General features: G+C 42.2%; 1 protein-coding gene across 1 annotated transcript in view; it reads left to right on the top strand.

Annotated features, from left to right (window-relative positions):
- Positions 1 to 21,583, top strand: part of egfl6 (EGF-like-domain, multiple 6) — a 100,814-nt gene that overhangs the window by 45,015 nt on the left and 34,216 nt on the right. The window contains exon 9 of the mRNA XM_068040470.1: positions 15,116 to 15,415. Coding sequence (XP_067896571.1) covers positions 15,116 to 15,415 — 300 coding nt within the window. The remainder of the gene's footprint in view (positions 1 to 15,115; positions 15,416 to 21,583) is intronic.

Here is a 21,583-nt window from a genome sequence, read left to right as displayed (position 1 = left end):
CAGGTTTCTTTAAGTAACAAATTAACTATTTAGTAATAAACCAATTTTAAATGATAATGAGATAAGTCTATATGTATGAACAAATTTTATAACTTACTCTTCCTCACCCTCATGCACACACATACATTCAAAACCCAATGGTTAACCAGTTTTTAAAATGATGTTTTAAATTAGAAGGTTTTCTTAGGAATAATAAAATAACTGCATTGTAACCTCTGGTAGAATATTTCCAGATTGGTGAGGTATCCCAGAGTTGAATAGTCAGATGCCGCTCAAAGTCTCCAGGTGAAATTAATGAACAGTCTGTGGTGGGTAGGCGTTCAAGGCAATTTGTTTGCATTAGGCGTCATACAGATCTCCCATCAAAAGGATCCAGCAACAGGGCTACTTGGATTTTTAAGTAGCAGTCCAACAGCGAAACCTTCATGAGGTTTCAGGATCTTTCAAACACACAAAACGGCAACCAGACTCACTTTTGAGGCAGAGAGTTTCCAGAGACTGGAGACAACGGGAATCTTTCCACCCTTTATGATGAAAGGCTTTCTACCAGCAAAGGAGCCTTTCTCCGAAGCAGTGATTCTCCACAGAGTGTTGCAATCCCTCTTCCTGGATTTTTTTCCTCTCTCTTCAGGCATAAACAACAACAAGGGTTTTAGCTCCCATACCTTAGATTTGCACCTCCTTCAAAGTTCTTTTAATTTCATGAAGAAATTAGAATTTCCTTTGATACAGTAATTATTTTTCAAGAGAAAGAGTTTCTGGGCTGTCTTCCTACCCAGTTTATAGCAGAAAACTGGTCTTTTACTTTTTTTCAAAGAGAGATCTCTTTCTCTGGTCTCCAAACAGGTTCCAGCCAAAATTGGTCTCTTCTTGTAAAAAGAGAAACTAAAAACTCCCCAGTAGCCAATCATGTGACAGTCATTTCTCTCTGCTGAGTGGCTTGGAAAAACAGATTTCTTTACAATTAACCCACCCAATTCAGCATTCACTGTTCTCAGGGAAATCCTTTTTCTCAGTCTTAAAGGCACACAGACCTCTCAGTTTAAAAAAAACTCTCATGACAATTACAAGACAAGTGGCAAACTGAATCACAGGGAAGATCTTAGCAGATCTCTCAGGAATTTATATGCCCAATCATTCCAGTAGTGCATTGCATGAGAGTTGTAGGGTAGAAACAGTATGATGCATTGCTTCATGTACCACATAGTTTTGGCACAGTGACATTAACACCAGCACTGTTATATTCAATAAAGAAACAACACATCACTTAAATTTTACATTCATTGTTTAGCTGAAAAATGAATAGTTTCTACATCAATAGCAATCCTGAGAAAGAACTCAAGGAAAGAGATGCTCAATAAAAAATTACTGAGCATCTGCTAGCTTTTTGTCTTCATCCTGTAACTCCTCCGGATCCTTCTCCTGTGCCCTGGCTTGTAGCTGTTTATTTTCTATAAACACGTATATTGCTTTTGATGGCTATGTATGCAACACACCATTAACATTATATTTCTTTGTGCACGTTGTAGAGTATTCCAGGTAATGTCCAAACATCCAAACCAATGTTTAAGCATGCCAAATATCTGATTGATAATACACCTGCCTCTCAAACGGGCACCATACTATTCTCTTTGTTCAGGGGTACAGGGATTGTCTAGTGTTATCATGACCCATGTTTTGAGCAGTTAACCCATATTTCCAAGCAGCCAAATATTCAAGTTGTCTTCCCTCTGGGATAAATAGGGAACCCAAAATTTTATTAAGCTATGGACTCTCCATGGAAATAATTAATTTAGCAATAACTAGTCAATGCTTGTTGTAGGCAATTTGAATATTGATCACATGATTTTTTTCTTTGCTGAACATCAGGGGACATTGCACTGTGCCTGAATGGCCACATGTTCATGTGTCCTTTAACCTGGGGTTTATTTTTCAAAAACTCTGTCAGCACTTCTCGCTGTTAATGCAGACTGGTGTCAATATTAGTGTAGTCATCAGCATGTCAAAATAAGGCATCTGTGATCTGGATAACGAGGAGCAAACTATGATCTGACCGATCCTTGCCAGTTCTCTTGATATTACCTGGAAGAATCCTATGACAAAAGAAGTGCAGTGATCACTTTTACTCTGTACAGTGCTGATGTTGCTGCTTATTTGCAGGCTTGATTTAAGGAAATGGTACTATTCATCTTGGTGAAACATTTCCTTCTTGGCGAGGTTAAAGTAGTTCATATCACTGGGAATAGACATGCTGCTGGGGATAGTGGTAGATCCTGGTGGTCCTCCACCTATGGAAGAGAATTATGTTGAATCTCCTCTGCTGATGCTCATCCTCCTCCTCCTCCTCCACATTGTCCAGGAAAGTAAGACTAACCGATACACCCAGCTGCTGTGGATTGAAATGGTTGAGTTACTCTTTACAGTGTCTCTTGCTCTGCCCCATGCTGGACTTCAGTCAACGCTCACCACTGATTTGCCACCCACCACCTTTATAGTGGGCATCATTATCAAGCGAGCTGAAATACCGACAGGAACAAACCTGCACATTTGCAATTTAATTAATGAGAAAAATTCCCTCAACAGGTCTTTGGGCCTGGGCAATAACGTGCTTGAAACTAGTGCCGTCTTTGGAATTTTTTGGGAGGGTGGATAAAAATGTACTGATGCTCAGTTAACATTAACACACTAAGTTATTACACACATAGCACATGTAGTGGCTGTAACAAAGAGTTATTTAGTACCCCTGGAATGTTATTGAGCCATACAGACAGGACCCTGAAATTCTGTGGGGGTTATGTCAGTCTACCAGCATAACTCTGAGTAGAGATCAGCAGAAATCCACAGCATTTTCAACAGGAAGCAGTACTCATGGGAGCTCTGGTTGGGAAATCACAGCTCCGATGTTCCACTCATTAATTTAAATGGACCAAAGAATACAGTCTGCGGGCCACGGTTCCAAGCTCCTTGCCGGGAGCGTGCATCAGGGAATAGGGTCCCTGCAATCTTTGCAAGATTTTAAGGCTTAGCATGTCCTATAATCTTGTGTCAAAGTCCTTAAGTTTCCACATATTTTTTGCGGAATTTGTAATATTGGCATCTAATAACACAGTGTTCCTCAGTGCTGTTGATTACATTGATATTGCATTCTATGCAGCAGAACGCTACAATTCGAACTCATAAGTGTCAATACTTATATCATCTAGTGTCCATATCAGTACTATCGTTCTTAATCTTGCTATTATTATAAATTCAAAAAAATCTGCACAATAATGTTAATAAAGTGAGTACTAATCCTTTCCCACACTCCGTAAATTGCATGTTTAATTCCTCAAAATAATACTATTAACCCAATTTGCTTAAGTAACATACCCAAAGTGGACCATAAAAACAGTATCAACAACATCAAGGTTATGCTTCCTCCTATTGCCTAATGGAGAATGTATTAATAAAACAAGTGATGACATTTATTTCCAGGAATGCAGTCCAGTGCAACTCTTCCAAATCTGGTGCTGCAGTGTATGAGCAATCTAAGGAGTGTGAGCAAATGTTAGCACTCATTTTAGTACTGCTGTACAGAACTATTACACCTGTACATACACAATTAGTACCTGCATTACCTCTGTTACGATCAGGTGAGAAAGGTGTCTAGGCATCTGTTACTGTCTTCATCTGGTCTTATTGTAACAGGGTTTAATTTTAAACACACTGGGTTTTGAGCTCCCCCTTTGTGAATCCTTGTTCACAGCTTTTTAATTATAAGGCAAAGAAATGAGCACAAACAGGCTTTCTTCAGTTTAAGGGAGAAAAGTGAAATTTATTAAACCTTAAACTTAAACTCTAATACGGTTCACGCCTACGGATATAGGATGCACCCACACTAGCCTGCACACATGATACACACATGCAAATAAGGACAGAAAAGAGCAGAAGAAAAATAAAATGGCAAGTTTTGAGGCTGTCTCTAAAAGGGGGTTTCTTGTTACTGTTTCTATGTTTCCAGCTCACCGTAGAGTCCTTGATTGTAGATAGCTCTTACTTTTCATTGGGGCCCAGTATTCTTCTTAAACCTTGTTTACTGTAGGAGACTTTTCTCTCTTGGGGTTCATGTGTCTTCAATGGTTTCAGAAGTTGGTGAGAGTGAGATGAGAGCAGACAGGAGAGAGATGTTCTCAGTCCAGGAGAAAAGTGCCTTCTGAATTCAAACACTGTTTTCTCTAATTTAAAACTCTCAGTTCAAAACTCTGCAACAGCCAGTTAGTCATGTGACCACATCTGTATTTGTGGATTCTGCTATTTTAGCAGTCAACCTAGAATGCAAGCTCCCCCACCTTCAACGTCTGGTAATCAAAAGTCCATTGTTGGTTGAATGTGTCAGGGCATGGTCCTTCGTCCTTTGTTGCAACACTGTCTGTTACAATGCAAATGTCTTTCCAGTCAGGGGCTTGCAATTTTAAGTTTTAATGTTCATGTGGCAAAATAATGTGTGCCTCAGTCTTGGCAGGTGGGGGGCTTGCCTGATACCTCTAATGCAATTTAGCAACCATAAGCCTGGCAATTGTAGTCATCAGCACTCATAGTAATGCAGTAATGTGGAAAATGCAGAGTAATGTACATTTCCCAAACATTTACCACAGGCTGAGAAATTGCAGCAGGGGGAAGTAACTTCTGTATCCTACAAGATTTGTCTGATATACACTGCTGGATGAATAGAAATATCCTGCAACTAAATATTAAGAAAACCAAACCCATCGGCTACGAATTTGGACAGGGCCTGAAAATGGACATGGGGATTGTGATGCGGGATTACCCAGTGCCCATTGCTTCTGGAGCAGGCAGCATGAAAACTTTGTGCTGTGTGCTTATTTAAATGATTGCAATGTGAAGCCAGCGTGAAGCACACTGTTGAATGACTGCACAGCCGAGTAGGGGACACAAAATCATGAGAGGCTATCATGAGTTGAAGTTAGCCTGCACAACTTCAAGCCAGACTGCACCTCTTAAACATTGTCCTAAAAGTAATTTTAACATGAGGAAAACTCAATAATGGCACAACACGCCAGACAGTGGGATCCAAGATTTTCCAGTGCTGCACTGGAGTCCTTGGTACAGGAAGTGGAGAACAAGAGGGATGTCATCTATCCACAGTGGGCCAGGAGGCCTCCAGACAAACTTTGCAAAGGCAGTGGGACTAGATAGCCGTGGAGATCTATGCCAGGAATCTACCCCAAGGACCTGGATACAGTGCTACAAAAAGTTCAATGACCTCAAGGCTAGTGAATGTATCTTCAAATGCCACATCCTACTAACTGCCTCACCCACTGCTCAATGCACCACACCCCCATTACTCACCTACCAAAAATCACTATCAGTCATGACTCATGCCAACATTGATAGCTTCACCTCACCCTCACACACTTAGACTACTGCCAGCCTCACACCCACATCTCACAGGTTGCACACACTGCCAGCTATACAACATTGACAGCCACATTGCCCAAACACACTGCACCACACTCACTGATGCACTTCCCACTCTCTTGCAGGACAAGGTGGGACTTGCATAATCAGAGGCAGCAGCACCTAACCAGCAGGGGACAGGCATGGCTGTATATCCTTAACCCCATAGAGGAGACCATGGTTTCCATATTGGAGCAGCCTTGACTGAGGCCGAGGTCAGCGGCAGAGCTGTAATCATTGAAGATGATGGTATCCTCATACCTGATCCTCTCTCTCACATCCCACTTCCCCCAATACCCGAAATCCCTTCTGACTTACAGGTTGCAGAAGATGTAAGCGTGCACCTCCAGCTTTCTCCTCCCCACCACCGCACCCTCCACCCCACCCCCCCACCCCTGTCATCATCACAACCTTACCCTTGTGCCTTTCTCCTTTCAGATACCCAAGAATGGCAACCTGGTCAAGCAGTGGTAGGAGATAAAGAGATGGAAGACCAGGAAGACAGTGATGAAGAAGAAACACCGCCAATCACTCTCACACTCACGGCTACCAGCTCAGATACTGACGCTATATGTACTTCAAAGGATAGCTTAGAGGTAGGATGTGCACGTGGCGAGACACCAGGCAGGAGTGGCCTTCAGCCAAAGCAGGAGACAAGGATGGCGCAGGTGCCAGTTCTCCAGAAGGCAAGGTTGCACATGAGTTCTGCTGCAGAGGACTCAGATGAGCCCATTGATGAGCCATCATCAGGGAAAGGCTGATGGATATGCACACATTGGCAAAGCCTGCAGTCAATGTCAAGGAGTGTGGAGGAGTCCGGCACCAACATGGCACAGGTCTTTGTACAGAGTTGGAGCCCATCCTTTTCAGCATGGAAGTCATCGCCAACCTCATTAGCCATGATGCAACATCTGATGGCTGATGCATACTATTGCATCCATGTCTGGGAGTCTGCTTGGAGCAGAATCGTTGAAGTCAGGACAAAGTCTTTCAACATATGCCATACCACTCCTTGTAGTCTTTTGCAATTTTAACAAATTCTAGAATCTACCAAACCACCAAATACTCTACAATTGCAACAAAGCCAGTAGAAATCAATCAGCAGCTAATCTGAAAGTAGTTAATGATCCCTCAAATAGCACTAGTAGGGGATCCTTTGTGCTACTGAAAACATGTCCATCAGTCCAAGGATAAAAGGGGCATTATCTGGAGCGTTGAGCTCCAAAATGGCAGTGCTGGCATAAAATCAGCATTAGATGCTGATTGACATCATGCTCTGCCTGCTCTTTGTACTTCTGGCAGGCGCTCACTGCTTGTGTGCAAATAACTTCATCAAAATGGTGTCTGACGTGGCTTAATCCAGAAAAATGCACATACACCACAGCCACCATTGTGGAGGAAATATATCACTCATAGCGCCGAAAAACTGGGTGCTAAAGAGCCAAATTTCACAGCAATTGTCTTTAGTCCCTGTGACAAACTCCATTCTCCAGACACCAACTCCATCCCTCTCCCTGGTAACTGTCTGAGGCTGAACCAAACTGCATCATATTTGACACCAAGCTGTGCTTTTGAATACATATCCACTTCGTTACCAAGCCCACCTTTGTAATATTGCCCAACTCCACCCATGCCTCAGCTCATCTGCTGAGAACCCTCATCCATGCCTTTATTACTTCTAAACTTCACTATTTCAATGCTCTCCTGGCCAGCCTCCCATTTTCCACTTTATGTAAACTGGAGCTCATCCAAATCTCCGCTGTTCATGTCCTAATTCGCACCAAGTCCTGTTCACCCATCACCCTTGTGCTCGCTGACTTACTTTGGCTCCTGTTCCAGAAACATCTTAACATTAAAATTCTTATCCTCTTTTTCAAAATCCTTCATGCTTCCCCCCTCCTCCTCCCTACTTCTGTAACCGCTCAAAGCTCTAAACCATTTGAGATCTTTGCACTCCTCCCATTCTGGTCTCTCACTCATCCGAGATTTTAATCGTTTCACCATTGGCAGCCAACCCTTCAGCTGCCAAGGCCGTAAGCTTTGGAATTCTCTTCTCCTCTTTCTCATTTAAGATGCTCCTTAAAGCCTACCTCTGACTGAGCTTGTGGTCAACTGTTCTAATAATCCCTTATGCGGCTCAGAGCCAAATTTTGTTTTGTTGTGAAGTGCCTTGGTATGTTTTGCTACATTAAAAGCGCTATATAAATGCAAGTTGGTGCTGTTGTTGACTAAAAACATGCATTAAACTCATTGAGGTTGTTACCAGCATTACAGATCAGTAAAGAGAAAGTGTGCTACATTGAAAGGCTCATGCATCAGCTGTACAAACATTTCCAATGCCCACATACAGTGCGTATTGTTGCAGAAGTACATTCTGCTTGAAAGGAGACCTACTGTATATCTCAGGTAAAAGTTGAATTTTTGAGACCAATTTTTCAGACTAAAATTTTGGGGTGGTGGGGGTGTGGGGTGGAGGTTGACTTTTACACGAGTCATATTTTCAAACTTTTATTAACAAAATAATAGCCACCATGGAGACAGACATAATTAGTGCAAACTCATTTATTTAAAAAAAAGTCATGTACAGTTTTATACAATTTTTATTACAGTAAATGAAACAATTTGATAAAGAAAACTAGTTAGAACTGAGCATGTATTAAATCATATCAAAATCACTCTCATAATCACCTGCAGCTCCGATTAATTCTTCTCAATCATCTGCTTGAATGGCATCATCATATGGATCATCATCAACAGCAATTATGCCATTGTCTTCATCATTCCACAAATAATCATCCTCTGTCGCATTGAGTGCATTGGAAATTCCATTTTTCTTGAAGGAGCCAGTTTTGAGCTCATTCCAAGCATCCACAATCCATTCACACAAAGCTTTTAGTGCTGGAGCCCACATGCTGCCTCTCTTGGTGAATGCTTTCTCTCCCTCTAGCATCCAGTTGCTCCATTTATTTCTGATGCTGTCCTTGAAGGGCTTGTTGATACTGACATCTAATGGTAGGACCACGCTGGTAAGGCCTCTGGGAATCACGGCAATCACGGTGTTCAGTGATCGAACCTCAGCGACATCATCCACTAGGTGCAATTTAAATATGTCCCAGATGAACTTTCTTTACGTAATCCATCTGGTCACAAATTCCACACTTTCCTCAGCCATATTTTGCAGCCACCTTCATCCATCCATCCTTTTTCATGAACATCAATAACAATGCCTCGCCAGAATTTTTTCTTGGGGATGGTTTTCCTCTTAAATATCACCATTGGCTTTAGCTGTGTCCTGTCGAACAAACAAGAAACTACAACAGTGAATCTAGTCTTCTCATGGCCAGTCGTTTAACTAATAATGTTTTTTCTCCAATTTTGTTCACCGTTCGATTTGCTGGCGTATCAAAGCTCATGGGAGTTTCATCTTTTTGCCAATCCAAGCCAAACTAGCTATTCTTCTCTCGATGTCTGAGTATAAATTAGTGGAATTCAGTGATCTTGGTGTCAAGTTCAGCGGGTAGACGCAGTGAAATCTTAGTCTTTTGGCAAAGTACAAAATTGTGTCTCTGTATGAACCTGGTACACCATCCAGTGCTGGCCTTGAAATCTGCTATGCCTTCTTTTACTGCTTCTTTCAGGGCATAGAGTCAGATTGATGCGCAGGAAACTATGGGCTGAATTTTACGAGTGCGCCGCAGTTCACGGCAGTGCACTCTGATAGTGGCATGCATCCTGCACGGATGCGCGGTCCCTGAGCCCCCGCGATAGGATACGTGGGAGCTCATTTAAATGGAAGAGATGGAACACCCGCCCCCGATGGCGTAGAGGGGGTGGCCGCTGCATCCCCGCCAATAGCATCCGGCACCACCGCCATTTTTAAAGGGCTACAAGCCCTTAGGAAAATTTTCATATTTAAAGTGATAGTGCAGCATTGTGTCTAAAATATTACGTAAATACTGGAGGTCCTTTTCCACCAACCTCCACCCCCCCCACCCCCAATGTTTGTTTTCGAGACAGTATGATCAAAAGGAACTTTGTTCCCAACCCAAACTTTCCCGCCCAACCCCTTAACATTTGCCCTTCAACCCCTTCCCACCATCCCCACAGCCAATAAGATGTGTTATTCCTGCTCCCCCCACCTCCCGCTCTGATAATTTCAGGACCTCCCCTTCCCACCAGTGTCCCGCCTCAGAACTCCAAAAGGAGTTCCAAAGGCGCACGAGTTGCGGGCGGCACCCGTAATATCGGCATGGGACGGCTGCTGATTCTAGGTAGGTTCATCTGCATGTTTATTTAACTACTTGGAACATTTAAACGAAGGCCCCGCTGCCAAGCGGTGGGGGGTTGGGGGGGGGTGGGGGGGGGAGAGGCCGCACCCAGGCCTCGCCGCTGCGAGTAAAACGCGGCGGGGCCTTCTCGGCAACATGGGTCGTGGCAGGCCTCTCCCACAAGTATTTTACGGGCCCCCCCACCACCACCCACGACATCAAGGAGCCTGTAAAATTCAGCCCTATGTATCCATTCTGGCAATATTGACTGACCAATCTGCAATTTTACCATCTAACTGCAGCCACTTGCCAGGCTTTCCCCTGTTGGGATTTATATTCTTTGGCATCTTCATGAGCCGTGTGGAAAGCTTTCTACAATCTCTGATACTCTTCTCTGATACTTTGAATTCTCTTGCTGCCGCATAATTATTCACCTTCTCTGCACAAGCAACAACTTTTATTTTAAACTGTGCTGCGTATTTGTTGTTCTTCCTTGGCACTGTTATAATCAGGTGAGGTGGGACTGAAGGGCTCCCCTCTTTTCCGTCTCCTCGTTTGAATGCGACAGGTTTATTTCTTTTTGAAGGGGATATACTTGCCAATTCACTGAGTGTTTAACTGTTTACGTGCTGTGATCATAAAAATAACCAACCGAACAGGTTTTCTGGAGTTTACCAAAAGAAGAAGTTAGCTTTTTTGTACTTAAACCGATCTAAGTAAAATAATAAAATATGCTCCGACTTTCTCACATACACACACTCGAAGTTCACACACACATAGGTTCGAGAGTGGGGAAGGATTATGTTGGTCAAATTAGAGTCCAGAGAAATAAAAGGGGTATACAGGCTCTGGAAGTTGGTGACACGACTGGCTTCTGGCTGAATTCGGTGGTCATGCGACTTTCCTTTGGTGGTCCTGAGGCTTCTGATTTGAAGATGTGGATGGCTGATTTGGTGGTTCTCCTGGAGACAGTAGTGCAGCTGATTTCCTTCAAGGAGTCTCAGTCTGCAGCGGGGACATCCCTGGGAGGTCACGGTCAGCAAAAAGGGTTTGAAGCTTTGCCGGTTCTGATGAAAGGTCGCTGAACTGAAACGTTAATTCTGCTTCTCTCTCCACAGATGCTGCCAGACCTGTTGAGTATTTCCAGCATTTCTTGTTTTTATTTCAGATTTCCAGCATCTGCAGTATTTTGCTTTTATTATACTGGCAGCAGTGTGGTGGACAGAGACAAATATGTGTGTAAAGGAGTCATAACTATGTCAACTGACCATGATTAATGCATATCCTAGGCTCCTACTAGTTGCACCAGGAGCCTCCCAGTTTGACGTCCATCCAAAAACTCAAACATAAAGGGAAGTAAGCTTTAGGTCAGCATTTCAACTGTGTTTTGGTCCTGCAACAACCCATTTATTGTTGAAAATAGGGCAGTAGAGACATGAACACCTGTCCTAAATGCTCAAAGTTCTACTCAGCTGTCCTTCTCCTTTTGATTTAAGATTAGATTGGCTGATTTCCAAGTAAATGTTCCCTGTTAAAGCAAACCTATCCCTTTACAGTACCTCTGCTGAGTGCTCTTCCCTGCCTCAACCGCCTTAGTTGAAAGGACAAGTGTCTAAAAGGAAAGAAAATAAACTTTGCTGACTTGTATCGGATAACAATTTTTTTTATTACGATGGCTGCAAGCTTACTTTAACCCAGCCCCCAGAAAGGATTAATTAATTACCTCATAGTTAAGGGACCCCTGGGTATCCACGATCATAATATGATTGGATTTTTCATTCAGTTTGAGGGAGAGAAGAGTGGGTCCAAGACTAGTATTGTAAACTTAAATAAGAGCAATTATGAGGGCATGAAAACAGAGCTAGCTAAAGTGAACTGGCAAATCAGGTTAAGGGATAGTTCAATAGAGATGCAGTGGCAGACATTTAAGGCATATTTCAGAATACACAGAATAGATACATTTCAACGAGAAAGAAAAATTCCAAGGATGGGACCTGCCATCCGTGGTTAACTAAAACAATTAAAGATAGTATCAAACCTAAAGAAAAAGCCTATAATTTTGCAAAGATGAGAGGCAGGTCAGAAGATTGGACAGAATATGAAAAACAATGAAGAATGTCTAAAAGTTTGATAAGGAAGGTAAAATTAGAGTACGAGAGAAAGCGAGCAAGAAATATAAAGACTGATAGTAAGAGTTTCTATAGATATTTTAAAAAGAAAAGGGTTAACAAAGTGAGCTTTGGTCCTATAGAAAGTGAGTCTGGGGAATTAATAATGGATAATAAGGAGATGGCAGAAGAATTGAACAGATATTTTGCATCGGTCTTCACTTTTGAGGATACAAGTAATACCCCAGTATTAGCTGTAAGTCAGGAAATGGAAGAGAGCGAGGAACTCAAGAAAATTACAATCACCAGGGAAGTGGTACTGAACAAATTGTTGGAGCTGTGGGCTGACAAGTCCCCAGGTCCTGATGGACTTCATCCTAGTGTGTTAGAAGTGACTAGTGAGATAATTGATGCGTTAGTTTTAATTTTCCAAAATTCCCTATATTCAGGGAAGGTTCCGTTAGATTGGAAAATAGTGAATGTAACTCCTTTATTCAAAAAGGGAGGGAGACAGAAAGCAGGAAACTACAGGCCAGTTAGCTTAACATCTGTCTTTGGGAAAATGTTGGAAGCTATTATTAAAGACGTTATAGCAAGGCATTTAGAAAAATTCCAGGTAATCAGGCAAAGTCAACATAGTTTTGTGAAAGGGAAATCATGTTTAATCAATTTATTGGAGCTCTTTGAGGGAGTTACATGTGCTGTGGATAAAGGGGAACCGGTGGATGTATTGTACTTCGAGTTGCAGAAGGCATTTGATAAGGTGCCACATCAAAGGTTATTGCAGACAATAAAAGCTCATGGTGTAGGGGGTAACATATTGGCATGGATAGAAGATTGGCTAGCTAACAGGAAACAGAGAGTAGGCATAAATGGGTCATTTTCTGGTTGGCAAGTTGTAATGAGTGGTGTGCCACAGGGATCTGTGCTGGGGCCTCAACTTTTCACAATTTATATAAATGACTTAGATGAAGGGACCGAAGGTATGGTTGCTAAATTTGCTGATGACACAAAGATAGGTAGGAAAGTAATTTGTTAAGAGGACATAAGGGGGCTACAAAGGAATATAGATATGTTAAGTGAGTGGGCAAATGGAGTATAATGTGGGAAAGTGTGAATTTGTCCACTTTGGCAGGAAGAATACAAAAGAAGCATATTATTTAAATGGTGAGATTGCAGAGCTCTGAGATGCGGAGGGATCTGGGTGTCCTACTGCGTGAATCGCAAAAGGTTAGTATGCAGGTACAGCACGTAATTAGGAAAGTTAATAGAATGTTATCATTTATCGCAAGGGCAATTGAATACAAAAGTAGGGAGATTATGCTTCAGCTATACAGGGCATTGGTGAGACAACATCTGGAGTACTGTGTACAATACTGGTCTCATTATTTAAGGATGAATGTAAATGCGTTGGAGGCAGTACAGAGAAGGTTTACTAGACTAATACCTGGAATGGGTGGGCTGTCTTCTGAGGAAAGATTGAATAGGCTAGGCTTGTATCCACTGGAACTTAGAAGACTAAGAGGCGACTTGATTGAAACATATAAGATCCTGAGGGATCATGACAGGGTGGATGTGGAAAGAATGTTTCCCCTTGTGGGAGAATCTAGAACTAGGGGTCATTGTTTAAAAATAAGGGGTCGCCCATTTAAGACAGAGATGAGGAGAAATTTTTTTCTCTCAGAGGGTCATGAGTCTTTGGAACTCTCTTCCTCAAAAGGCAGTGGAAGCAGAGTCTTTGAATATTTTTAAGGCAGAGGTAGATAGATTCTTGATAAGCAAGGAGGTGGAAGGTTATCGGGGGTAGGTGGAAATGTGGAGTAATCAGTTCAGCCATGAACTTATTGAATGGCGGAGCAGGCTCAAAGGGCAGAGTGACCTACTCCTGCTCCTAATTTGTATGTTTGTATGTGCCCTTGTTCCAACAGATTATTTAGGGAAGGAGGTATTAGGAGGTTTCTCTACTCCCAGTTCCATGCAATGTATATTAATTCTGAGGTAATACTGCTGGGGATAAGGTGAGGGGAAAAAGCTTATCAAATAATGTGGCCCTGAAAATCCACAGGCTGGGTTACTTCCTGTCAGTTCTCCAGCACTGACCTCACCAGAGTTTGCAGTGTCAGTGGAAGGGCACCTCATTTGTATCTCTAGTATCCAACTGCTCAATGCAGCTGAACAATCCAGCATTGGCTCACCTTCAAGCGGAGGGGCCCAAGCTCCCCCATCCTCTGAGACACCATTCATCTCTGTGTAAAGGGATTGACTTATTTAATTTCCTACCTTAGGGATTCAGGCCAATTCACTGCCTTGGGCCCCCCTACCTCTTTCCTGCTTAGGCCCATGCACCCATTTGGAGGCTGGTAGGCCTCATGTCGCTGGGCCAGAAGGTGGCAGCCCACCACCAAGTTCTCAAGGGAAACTAGGGATGGACAATAAATGCCGGCCTTGTCAATGATGCCCACATCCCAAGAATGAATTTTTAAAAAGATTGCTATGTTATTCACTTGGTGCTGCGAAAATTATTGCCGCTTTCAAAACTTTTGGATTACAGTTAGAGGGAGCTATGTATGCTGGGCTCGTATCAGCAGAATGTATAATTTATGAAAATATATTATATTTATTACATTATATTATTACTCATTGCAGACATTCTCCTGCACTGGCTAATTAAAGAGCTGCTTTGACAGAGCCCAAGACACAGCAATTTTACCCAAAGGGTTAAGAACTCTGATTGGGTGCATTCCTAGAGGTTTCATCACATGACCTTCTGCTTAAACAAGCCCACCCTCACACTCCCACCATTGGTCCATTCTCCAGACTTGCCACACCAATTGAAAAGGGAACCTCACTCTTTGTTATTCCATTGTATTCATTTAGGCTGTTCGTGAAACTGCTTTTTCTCTTCTCTTTTATAACTAATAAATGAAATTGGCCAAAGAAAGGGAAAATTGGAGTTTTCTTAATGCCCCTATGATTATTCTCCTGCATTGCTTGCAGCAGTGTCATGGAGATTAATCTCCAATTCCTGGAGGGTTGACAACCCTCGTCTACCCAGCCTCTTAGCTGGGAAATAACATGGGGTCTGAGGTGGAACAAAAGTGAGAGGATGGGGGAAGCAGTAAAAAAAAGGTTAAATGTAGCAGGAATTCATGGAAACCAAATTGGACCTTTGTTAACAGTGTCAATAAAAAGAACTCAGTAGGTGTTTCTTGCGTATGAGAGATGACAGCGATGAGGGTGCTTTACATAAACAATAAATAATGCTGTTTCTTTCTCTCTCAGCTGTTCCTGAAAGCCCTTACGAAGAAGGGCCTGTGATTCTGGGAGGAGGCAGGGAAGCCATAAAGAAAATCCTGGCAAATAGGAATAATGGAAGAAAGAGTGAAGTGATAAAGAATGCCATCCCTCGGCCTGTAGCTACCCCTCCGTCCCAGGGCCATCTCCAACCATTTGACTATGAAGATGGCATTTACATCGGGAGTTATGACGAGAAAGAACTTGACGTGGGACACGAGGGCACCAAAGATGTGGTTGAGAACTACATTGACTTGGAGGAGCTGAATCCCAGGGGAGATGTATTTGGTAAGTCAAGCCTCTTCCACATAGCAACCAAAATGTTGCAGTTCACAGTATAGACTGTAAAGATAATGTAAAACATCTGTTGTTGTCATTGCTTAAAAAACTACAGGAGTATTTAGTACCATGAAAGATTGGAGATTATAGCTCTTCAGAGACAGCATTTGAAAAAAAGTTTATTGTACTTGTCTCATTCCACTCTATCATAACTGAGCAATATTGTACGAAGGATCATTCTTTCACACATTACAGGTTTACAGGTTTAAATTTGGGGAAAATTTAAATTGTTAATCTCGACATTAAGAAATGGGCAGGATAATTGTAACACACTTGAGGGACCTCAATAATGTTAAACTATAAAAGCAGAGTTCAAATATTTATGGATGCCATGCAAACCCAAACATAGATGAACATTCCCAGGCATCTATTTTTGTTCTTTATTCCGTATACAATCTGCTGATAATATCAATTACTTTCTAATTTTTACTACTGTGGAGTTGTTTGCAGTTTCTACTGCTCAAGGAAAGTCTTTAACAAGAGTATTTGTTAGCTTCAAGTTATGCTGCTTCTACACTGCATACTTGCTACTGCTTTAGAACAGAGTGAACAAGCAATACTAAGCTATATTGCTAACTACGCATCACTCTGTATTCAACCAAAAGAAGGAATGTGCACAGAGTGGTAAATATATCTACAGAGCTCTGCTCACTGGTGTTGGAATGCCAGCAAGCTTTTTGATGTTGGGACATAAGAGCAACTGCTTCCACAATTCATACATACCTGACTCCAGGATGGTGTGTTGCCTCCCTGGTGCCAGGATGCAAGGATGTCACAGAGTGACTGCAGGACATCCTTCTTGGGGAGGGTGAACAACCAGAGGTCGTGGTCCACACTGGTACCAATGACATAGATAGGAAGAGGGATGAGGTTCTGAAAGCAGATTTTAGGGAGTTAGGAAGGAAATTAAAAAGCAGGACCTCCAAAGCAGTAATCTCAGGATTAATCCCAATGCCACGTGCTAGTGAGAATAGAAATAGGAGAATTGATCGATTGAACACGCGGCTGGAGAATTGGTGTCGGAGAGAGAGCACCAGATTTCTGAGGCATTGGGACCAGTTCTGGGGCAGGTGGGACCTGTACAAGATGGACAGGCTACACCTTAACAGAACCAGAACTAATATCCTTGCAGGGAGATTTGCTAGTGCTGTTTGGGAGGATTTAAACTAGCTTGTCAGGAGGATGGCAACCTGACAAGTAGGTAGCTCAAATTGGAAGGAAGAAAAGCTGGTAACAGGAAGTAGAAAAGTAGCAAGTGACATTAGAAGGCAGGCGAAACAAAGGCGAGCATCAACGAGGCTTAGAATGCAGAATGTCAAGAAGACAAGGTAAGGGCACTACACCTCAAAGCACGCATTATTTGCAATAAGGTAAATGAATAAAGGCCCAAATAGAGGTAAATGGGTATGATCTAATTGCAATAACGGAAATGTGGCTATAGGGTGACCAAGACTGGGAACTGAATATTCAAGGATATTCGATATTTAGGAAGGACAGGCAAAAAGAAAAAGGAGGTGGTGTTGCGCTGATAATAAGGGATGGGATCAGTACATTAGTAAGGGAGGATCTCAGATCGGAAGAACAAAATGTGGGATTTGTTTGGGTGGAGCTAAGAAACAGCAAGGGGCAGCAAACATTGGTAGGAGTTGCTTATAGGCCACCAAACAGTAGTGGTGGTGTGGGGCGTGGTATTAATCAGGAGAATAGAGAAGCATGTGACATGGGTAATACAGTAATCATGGGTGAATTCAATCTGCATATAGACTGGGTAAACCTAATGAGCGCTAATGCTGTGGAGGACGAGTTTCTGGAGCCTGCTAGGTAGGGTTTTCTAGAGCAGTATGTTGAGGAACAGACTAGACAACAGGCTATTTTAAATCTAGTATTATATAATGAGAAAAGGTAATTAATAATCTTGTTGTAAAAGAACCTTTAGGGATGAGTGACCATATTATGATAGAATGTTGCATTATGTTTGAAGGTGAGGTAGTTCAATCTGAAGCCAGGGTGTTAAGTTTGAACAAAAGAAATTATGAAGGTATGAGGGGCAAATTGGCTGAGGTGGATTGGGAAAATACATTAAAAGGTATGACAATACATAGACAATGGATAGCCTTTAAAGAAATATTACATAGTTTACAGCAACTATACATTCCTTCAAGGAACAAAACCCCCAAAAGTAAAGGCAGTCAACCGTGGATAACAAAGGAAGTTAAGGATAAGATTAAAAGAAAAGGCCAATAACGTTGCCAGAAATAGTAAACCTGAGAATTGGGAGGATTTTAGAATACAGCAAAGGAGGACCAAGAAACCGATAAAGAAAGTGAGAATACAATATGAATGTAAGCTAGCAAAAAATATAAAAACAGACTGTAAAAGCTTCTACTGGTATGTAAAAAGGAAACATTTGGCTAAGACAAATGTGGGTCCATTATAGGCAGAGTCTGGAGAATTAATAATGGGGAATAGAGAAATTGCAGAGAAGCTAAATGGTTACTTAGTGTCTGTCTTCACTGAGGAAGAATCAAGACATTTCCCAGAATTAGAGATCCAAGGGATTAAGGGGAATGAGGAATTGAAGACAATTATTATTAGTAAGAAGGTTGTATTGGAGAAATTAATGAGGCTGAAGGTTGATAAGTCCCCAGGACCTGATATTCTACATGCCAGAGTGTTGAAAGAGGTAGCTATGGAGATAATGGATGCATTGGTGATCATCTTCCAAAATTCTATAGATTCTGGAAAGGTTCTTGCAGGTTGGAAGGTTGCAAATTTCACCCCACTATTTAAGAAGGGAGGGGGAGGGAAAGGGAAAACAGAGAATTACAGACCTGTTAGCCTTACATCAGTCATTGGGAAAATGCTAGAATCTATTCTAAAGGATGTGATAAATGGACTCTTGGATCATAATGATCTGATTGGGCATAGTCAACATGGATTTATGAATGGGAAATCATGTTTGACGAACCTGTTGGAATTTTTTGAGGATGTTACTAATAGCATTGATAAAGGGGAGTTGGTGGACGTGGTATACTTGGATTTTCAGAAGGCTTTTGAAAAAGTCCCCCACAGGAGATTGGTTAGCAAAATTAAAGCACATGGGATAGTAGGTAATATATTGGCATGGATTAAGGACTGGTTAACAGGCAGAAAGCAGAGAGTAGGAATAAACGGGTCATTCTCGCATTGGCAGGCTGTGACTAGTGGGGTACCGCAGGGATCAGTGCCTGAGCCCCAGCTGTTCACAATATATATCAATGATTTGGATGTGGGGACCAAATATAGTATTTCCAAGTTCATAGATGACACAAATCTAAGTGGGAATGTGTGTTGAGACGAAGATGCAAAGTGGCTTCAAGGGGATTTGGACAGACTTAGTGAGTGGGCAAGAAAATGGCAGATGGAATATAATGTGGAAAAATGTGAGGTTATCCACTTTGGTAGGAGGAATAGATGTGCAGAGTATTTCTTAAATGGTAAGAGATTAGAAAGTGTAGATGTACAAAGGGACCTGGGTGTCCTTGTCAATAAGTCACTGAAAGCTGCCATGCAGGTGTAGCAAGCAATTAGGAGGTCTAATGGTATGTTAGCCTTTATTGCAAGAGGATTTGAGTACAGGAGTAGTGAAGTCTTGCTTCAATTGTATAGAACCTTGGTTAGACCACAACTGGAGTACTGTGTGCAGTTTTGGTCCCCTTACCTTAGGAAGGATATTATTGCCATAGAGCGAGTGCAACGAAGATTCACCATACTTGTTCCCGGGATGGTGGAACTGTCCAATGAAGAGAGATTGGGGAAACTGGGCTTGTATTCTCCAGAGTTTGGAAGAATGAGAGGTGATCTCATTGAAACCTACAAATTACTTAAAGGGATAGACAGGATAGATGTAGCTAAGATGTTTCCCCTGGTTGGGGAGTCTAGAACCAGGGGACACAATTTCAAAATAAGGGGGAAACCACTTAGGACAGAGATGAGGAGAATTTTTTTTACATGGAGGGTTGTGAATCTTTGGAATTCTCTACCCCAGAGGGCTGTGGAAGTTCAGTCATTGAGTATGTTTAAAGCAGAGATTGACAGATTTCTAAATACAAATGACATAAGGGGATATGGGGATAGTGTGGGAAAAAGACACTTTCAAATCTCTTACCATTTAAGAAATGCTCTGTCCATCTGTTTCTCCTACCAAAGTGGATAACCTCACATTTTCCAACATTATATTCCATCTGCCACATTCTTGCCCACTGACTAAATCTGTCCAAATCCCCTTGAAGCCACTTTGCATCTTCCTCACAACACACATTCCCACCTAGTTTTGTCTCATCCGTGAACTTGGAAATACTACATTTGCTCCCCACATCCAAATCATTGATATATTTTGTGATCAGCTGGGGCCCAAGCATTGATCCCTCCGGTACCCCACTAGTCACGTCCTGCCAATGCGAGAATAACCCGTTTATTCCTACTCTCTGCTTTCTGCCTGTTAACCAATCCTTAATCCTTAATCCATGCTAGTATATTACCTCCTATCCCATGTGCTTAAATTGTGCAAACCAATCTCCTGTGGGGGACTTTATGAAAAGCCTTCTGAAAATCCAAGTGTATCACATCCACTGACTCCCCTTTATCAATTACTAATACTAATTTCCTTCAATTCCTCATCCCCCCTAATCCCTTGGATCTCTAATTCTGGGAAATGTCTTGTATCTTCCTCAGTGAAGACGGACACCAAGTAATCATTTAGCTTCTCTGCCATTTCTCTATTCCTCATTATAAATTCCCCTGACTGCCTGTAATGGGCCCACATTTGTCTTCGGCAAACATTTCCTTTTTCCTTTATAGAAGCTTTTATCGTTCGTTTTTATAGAGCCCTAGACCCTTTCCTCACCTAGTTGTGACACGCATGCAGGGGCTAGCTGATGCTGCTGCCAGTCTGCTAGCAGTCAGAAGAAATTTTGAGGTGTGACATCACAGGGAAGCAGGTAGGTGATTGTTTAAATAATGAAGAAATACTTACCAGCCAAAGAAATAAACTTGTGTGCTTTAGCTTTTTTAACTGGTTACATTTATGACTACCAATAAAGTTTATTAAGTATTAATAAGGTTTATTATTAATAAGGTTTATTAACATTAGTAAGATTTATTAATAGTAGTAAGGATTATTTGTATTGGTAAACATTTATTAGCAGTAGCAAGGTTATTAACTAATAAATAAAGGAATGGCAGGGCTGTGCCAACCTCAAGAGTGCACATCCTGTGCTATGTGGCAGCTCCAGGATGCTTCTCGTATCCTGGATAACCATATGTGCAGGAATTGTCGTCAGTTGCAGCAACTTGAGCAGCAGCTGGCAATGCTGCGGTGCATCATCAAGGATGAGAGTTTCGTGGATAGCATGTTTATAGATGTGGTCACCCCGCAGTTTAAGAGTACGCAGGGAGACGGGGAATGGGTGACCGCCAGACAGTCAAGGCAGGTAGTGCAGGAGACCCATGAATGTGTCTCACTGTTCAACAGGTATTCAATTCTGAATAATGAGGAAGGTGATGGCTCTTCCGGTGAGTGCAGCCAGAGTCAAAGGCCATGGCACCATGGGTGGCTCAGCTGTACAGCAGGACAAAAGGAAGACGGGAAGAGTCATGGTGATAGGAGATTCAATAGTCAAGGCAACAGACAGGCATTTCTGTGGCCGCAGATGTGAATCCAGGATTGTGTGTTGCCTAAGATAAAAGCGAAATAATGCAGATGCTGGAAATCTGAAATAAAAACAGAAAGTGCTAGAAGGACTCAGCAGGTCAGGCAGCATCTGTGGAGAGAGAAACTCTGTCAGGTTCAGATCTTTCTGTTTGTATTATGGTGTGTTGCCTCCCTGGTGCCAGGGTCAAGGATGTCACAGAGCAGCTGCAGAGCATCCTGAGTGGGAAGGGTGAACAGCCAGCAGTTGTGGTCCACATCGGAACCAATGACGTAGGTAGAAAGAGGGATGTGGTCCTGCAGAAAGAGTTTTCTGAACTATGTATGAAATAGCAAGCAGGACCTCAAAAGTAGTTATCTCCGGATTACTCCCAGTGCCACGCGCAAATGAGTACAGGAATAGAAGGATAAGACAGATAAATACAAGG

This window comes from Heterodontus francisci, chromosome 10, assembly GCF_036365525.1.
Source record: "Heterodontus francisci isolate sHetFra1 chromosome 10, sHetFra1.hap1, whole genome shotgun sequence".
NCBI classification, from domain to species: domain Eukaryota; kingdom Metazoa; phylum Chordata; class Chondrichthyes; order Heterodontiformes; family Heterodontidae; genus Heterodontus; species Heterodontus francisci.
This window is presented reverse-complemented; position numbering and strand designations above follow the sequence as displayed.